The sequence below is a fragment of the Anopheles maculipalpis genome, chromosome 3RL, assembly GCF_943734695.1.
Source record: "Anopheles maculipalpis chromosome 3RL, idAnoMacuDA_375_x, whole genome shotgun sequence".
Taxonomy (NCBI): domain Eukaryota; kingdom Metazoa; phylum Arthropoda; class Insecta; order Diptera; family Culicidae; genus Anopheles; species Anopheles maculipalpis.
In genome coordinates this window covers 90,311,219-90,317,221 of record NC_064872.1, presented here as the reverse complement: position 1 = coordinate 90,317,221, position 6,003 = coordinate 90,311,219, and the positions used below count along the sequence as shown (strand labels likewise).

At 44.2% G+C, this 6,003-nt stretch overlaps 1 protein-coding gene across 1 annotated transcript; it reads left to right on the top strand.

The window, feature by feature from the left end:
• The first annotated feature begins 1,167 nt into the window (after nt 1–1,167).
• LOC126562066 (protein ST7 homolog) lies at nt 1,168–2,959 on the top strand. The gene is made up of 3 exons (XM_050218476.1): nt 1,168–1,248; nt 1,334–1,441; nt 1,526–2,959. Exons 1-3 carry the CDS (start codon nt 1,218–1,220, stop codon nt 2,935–2,937), a joined length of 1,551 nt encoding a protein of 516 aa, XP_050074433.1. The 5' UTR covers nt 1,168–1,217; the 3' UTR covers nt 2,938–2,959.
• Nucleotides 2,960–6,003: the final 3,044 nt, after the last annotated feature.

Sequence of the window (6,003 nt, the reverse complement as noted above, 5' to 3'; positions counted from 1 at the left end):
ACTGATGCGTACACGATGAAAAAAGCGGAAAAATTAGAATGCACAGAACCAAATGCAATTTTTGACGGACTACTGAGAACGACGGGTTTTTTTTTTTTTGTTTGCACACAGGCCACAATCCGTTTTTGCAGCAGGGTCAATCGAACTTGTTTCACACGATTTGTCACGAAACACACCGAAACTAACACGTTTTGCGTCGTATTTGTTCGAAAAACAAATTACCTTCAAATTGATTGTACAAAATTTTGCTCACATTCGTTCACGGATGGTTTAATTGCGAGCGAAAAATGTGCGACTTCGATCTCTTGATCAAGTTGGCGATGGCGATGGCGTACCGAGAGTAGCGACATGCACAGTCCGTACGCTAGCAAGTTCAAATTTTGAATGAAAAAAACTTGTGGCATTCATGCCTCTGCAAGAACCACCGCGTACAGCCTACCACCAGCCCACCGAGATCGGCCCAACATTATGTCAAACGTCTCCCGCATGTTAAGCCGCGTGTACACGGTGCTGCAACATAAAGAAACTTATGTTTCGTTTATCTTGAGTGAATTTTTGAATTTTTAATCGAAGCTGAAACAATTCCATTTGCTGGTGGTGAAATATAAAGTTAATTTATCATACAGAAAGCAAACATAACCTATAAAGAGTATAGCAAAGAGCAAATGGTTTACGTATTTATCTTGTTTCTGCGCGCTTGGACCACCTCCTATGCACATTGACGCCGTGCGAAAGCTTCGTCAGCTACTATAATGGATTCAGTTCTCCAAGTCCGCTCGAGCTTGTTCATGTTATTGTGATTCCAGCAGAGAACGGTTCACAGCAAATAATGTTTTGAACTGGAATAGGTTAACCGGCTTAATTTACACCAGAATTAATTAAAAAATCAATAACAATACAACAAAATCAAAGAAAAACAATAGCCGATGTTTGGTATCGGTTCAAAATGCCAATCAGCTCAAACCTGCAACGGAGCAAATGATAAACAAAGCTTACAGCCGAAACGTAAACAAAGCGGTTGACAAGTCCGAAAAGACGAAAAAAAAAACTAACGTAGAAAAGGATTGCTCTCTTGTCTATCGTGTTGTGCCGTGTTTTCCCGTGCTATTTCCGAAAGATAACCCGCCGTACAATTTGGTTTCCATTTGCCTTCTGCATCAATTTTACCGTTCGTGTGTGCTGTCCCGGAAGTTTGTGTCTTCCGACGTGGAGGAAGGATGTGGGATTCTTCGGTGTTTCTCAGCACACGTAAGCTGGTGTTGCGTCTCGCGGCGTCGCGTGTAGCCACCGAACGCGTTCGAAAAGTTCTCAATTTTACTATTGTTTTCCACAGTGACTCCCAAATTCTACGTTGCCCTTACCGGCACATCTAGTCTCATTTCCGGCCTGATACTCATATTCGAATGGTGGTACTTCCGCAAGTACGGAACGTCTTTCATTGGTGAGATGATTGGGTAGTGTGGGCGCTCCGGCGAATCTATTTTTCATGGTTTGCTTTGTTTTGTGGTGCGGTTTTCTTTTGCAGAACAAGTCTCTATCAATCACATCAGTCCGTGGATCAGTGGTAACGATAATGGTACTGACACGCCGGCCCCGACCAGTACGAGCGGCAGCAGTGGGGGAAGCAGTGGCAACAGCGGAACTACACAAAGCATGCCCGAATGTAAGGTGTGGCGCAATCCGCTCAACCTGTTTCGTGGTGCCGAGTATCAGCGGTTCTATTGGGCCACTCAGAAGGAACCGCTCACCTTTTACGACATGAATCTGTCCGCCCAGGACCATCAAACGTTCTTTACCTGCGAGGGTGACGCCGGCAAGGCAGAGTACGAAATCATGCAAACGGCGTGGCGAGAACGGAACCCGGTCGTACGGATTAAGGCGGCCAAAAGTGCGCTCGAACTTAACCCGGACTGTGCGCCGGCTTATATTCTGCTCGCGGAGGAAGAAGCGACCACGATCGTGGAGGCCGAAAAGATCCTCCGGACTGCACTGAAGGTGGCTGAGGGGAACTACAAACGGTCGCAAACCTTCCAGCATCAGGGTACGATTGCGGAGGGTATCCATCGGCGGGACACGAACGTACTGATCTACATCAAGCGACGGCTGGCCATGTGTGCCCGCAAGCTGGGCAAGCTGAAGGAAGCGGTCAAGATGTTCCGTGACCTCACGAAGGAGATCTCGCCCATCATGAATGTGCTGAACATACACGAAAATCTGCTCGAAGCGCTGCTGGAGATGCAGGCGTACGCCGACTGCCAGGCAGTGCTGGCCAAGTACGACGACATCTCGCTACCAAAGTCGGCCACCATCTGCTACACGGCGGCCCTACTGAAGGCGCGCGTAGTGGCCGAAAAGTTCTCGCCCGATGTTGCGTCCAAGCGGGGCCTCAGTCCGGCGGAGATGAGTGCGGTCGAGGCGATTCACCGAGCAGTCGAGTTTAATCCGCACGTGCCGAAGTATTTGCTCGAGATGAAGCAACTCATATTGCCGCCTGAGCATATCCTAAAGCGGGGCGATTCGGAAGCGCTCGCCTACGCGTTCTTCCATCTGAGCCATTGGAAAAACGTGGAGGGCGCACTCAATCTGCTGCACTGCACCTGGGAAGGCACATTCCGGATGCTGCCATACCCGCTCGAACGTGGCCATCTGTTCTACCCGTATCCGACCTGCACCGAGTGTGCCGACCGTGAGCTGCTGCCAGCCTTCCACGAGGTGTCCGTCTACCCGAAGAAGGAGCTTCCGTTTTTTATACTCTTTACGGCCGGCCTGTGCTCGATTACCGCCCTACTGGCGCTGCTTACCCACCAGTACCCGGAGTCGATGGGTATCTTTGCCAGTACGACGCTCAGCTGGTTCTCGCTGCCGTTTCATTTCGTGAAGGAACGTATCGAGGCGATCTGGCCGTGCAATCTGCTGCAACAGCTTTCGCGCATTTAAGGTCGCTCTGACTTGGCTTCCGAATTCCATACAAGAATTCAAGATATGTAAGCGGCGGGCCCATTGGAATTTTCGCTCTTAATGCTTTCTCTACCTCCTCTCTCTCTCTCCGCCGTAAAAAAACCATTATTTAAGTTTGACCTACTGCAGCCCAATGGAGAGGGATAAAGCATCGGATGAGAGTGGGGAGAGGTAAAGGAAAGAACGAGCAGAAAGGGTAAGTTAAGCCTGAGCATTGTCTGAAAGCACAAAGTAGGCGCCACACTGCTGCATTCAGCCCGGTATGGTTTACTGTAATAGATTTATGTGAATGAGTGTGTGTGTGTGTGTATGTAAACGTAAGCCAGTCTGCTTGGACCCGCTTTGGACTCCACTTTTATGTCGTTAGTTTCTTTTCCTGTCTCTATGTGTGTGATCGAAACGTGTATGAAGGTAAACACAGAATAAAGATAAAATTATAAATTATTGAATCAGATTGAAAAATAAACACACGACGTCTAATCCACTTGCAGAAGAGCATCAAGCTCGCAATATGTGCCCTACTGGTACAATAAGTACTCCTATGATGAGAAACTGCGGATACCAGGCAACTTCGATCATATCTCCGTGGTAACGAAGCGAAAAACAGATCTCCCAGCTCAGATTCACTGCATCAAATTCCTCTCCATAATCTTTCTTTAGTAGTCTAGGATTCGGTTGGAATGGGATTTTTACGGAAATATCATATAGATCACATTAAAGCCATCTTATTTGTGACAAGTCATAAAAAACGTCTACGCATAATTACGCACTATGCAGGATTACGAGTAGAGGAAGATGTAAGATGTAAATGGAAAAGAACTTAGGAATTATCAAAATTCGATCTCCAGAATCAGGCACTCCTGGTACTCCAGCTTGTAAACCCGGTTCCCTGCGGCTAGGTTTGATTTCAGGCTAGTAAATTTTATGTCCGACCTTAGCCACGCCCACTGATCGATCCGGTACTAGTATATTACAGTTTAGTAGAAAGGCATAGTGAACACTCGACGAATGGTCAAAATTAATTATTTGAGAATTTTATTTAAAGATTTTTTTTCTTATTTTTTGCATGAGGTAAAGAAATTCATTATGATAATTTTGCAATATATAAAAACACGTTAGGGTTTTCGTTGAAAATGTCTCTGTGTTCCTGCTAGGATTGCTAGGCAAAGAACATAATATTTGTCAACCGATTTTCATAAGAAACTGAACCCTTGTACTATATGGACGCCAAACGGTCATCTCATTTCAAGTATCACAACATAGAGTCGATCACGAGCATTGTGAATTATTATTTACAAAAAAACAAAAAGAAATTAAAGGTTATGATGGAATATGATTGAGAAAGCTTTAACTGGACGAAAACGGAATTTTATGTAGGTAACTATGAATTTATTCGAAGAACAAAACATAGTAAATTAAGTTAACAAACATATAAACATGCTACCAGGATAAAGAATATCTACTATCTACTATAAATAATAATTAATTTAGTAATTTTGACTACTTAGTACGATTCCGACTGTTCCATAGTGGCTAGCTCATTGGGTAGGATTGGTCTCCACCCAAAGCCACGCCTACGAAATAATTTGAAACTGCTACCTCCTAAAAATCATGCTCTCCTGTTACTTCAGCTTGTAGAATCGGTTTCTCTCAGTACATTTTAGGTCCGAAAATTTTTACCAAAATTTGATCTCGGCCCGTAGCCACGCCCATTAATTCATTTGGTAATGCTACCTCTTGAAAAACATGTTCTCCTGTTACACCAGCTGGTTGGACCGGTTTTCTGAGGTACATTTTCGGCACGTAATATTTTTCCAAAATTTGATCTCCACTCGTAGTCACGCCCACTGATTAATCCGGTACTATAGTACATTACAGTATCACTAGAAAAACACAGTGAACACTCGACGAATGGTCAAAATTAATTATTTGAGAATTTTATTACAACATTAAATATTTATTTTTGCTTTTTGCATGAGGTAATGAAATTCATAATGAAATTTTTGCATTATATAAAAACAGGTTAGGGTTTTCGTTGAAAATGTATCTGTGCTCCTGCTAGGGTTACTAGGCAAAGAACATAATATTTGTCAACCGCTTTTCGTAAGAAACTGAACCCTTGTACTACACGGACGCCAACTATGAATAAGTAACTATGTAAATAGTAACTTATAAGTAACTATGAAATTATTCTAAAAACAAAACATAGTAAATTAAGTTAACAAACATTTAAACATGCTATCAGGATAAAGAATATCTACACTATGAATAATAATAATTTTAGTAATTTTGACTACTTAATACGATTCCGACTGTTCCATAGTGGCTAGCTCATTGGGTAGGATTGGTCTCCGTTCGTAGCCACGCCCACTAATGAATATGATACTGATACCTCCTAAAAACATGCTCTCCTGGTACTTCAGCTGGTAGAACCGATTTCTCCCGGTACATTTTCGACGACACATTCCAAACCATATTTTTAATTACGTCTGTAAACAATCCTTACCCATTTTCTCTACATAAACCAGAACGTAAGAAAGATTGATTTTCCACGGGAATGCTTTGGTTTTTCTGAAAATAACTGGTTGGTGGGTAAAGGGATTGGGTTGGCGTATTCTCCAGAAATATGGACGGCCCTAAGACGCATTCAGCAGTGTGCTTATCATTTCGATCGAACCTTAACTGAGCGAGTTATCGTCGGTTTCTACGGGAATGCTCTTGTTTTCCACAATAACTGGACGTAGGGTGGATGAGTCCGGTTGGGGTGTTCCGTCATCCAACGATATGCCGGACGCCAGGATCGGACCAGGAATGACGGAGTTACCACCGATTTTCCACGGGAATGCTGTTGTTTTCCGCAATAACTGGGCGGATGGTGGAGGAGTCCGGTTGGAGTGTTCGGCAAAAAGATGCGCGGCCCCAAGACGAATCCAACGGTATGCCGGACGCCAGGATCGGACCAGGAATGACAGAATGTTCGTCAATTTTCGAAGAGAATGCTGTTGTTCTCCGCAATAACTCGGCAGAGAGTGGAGGGATCGGGTT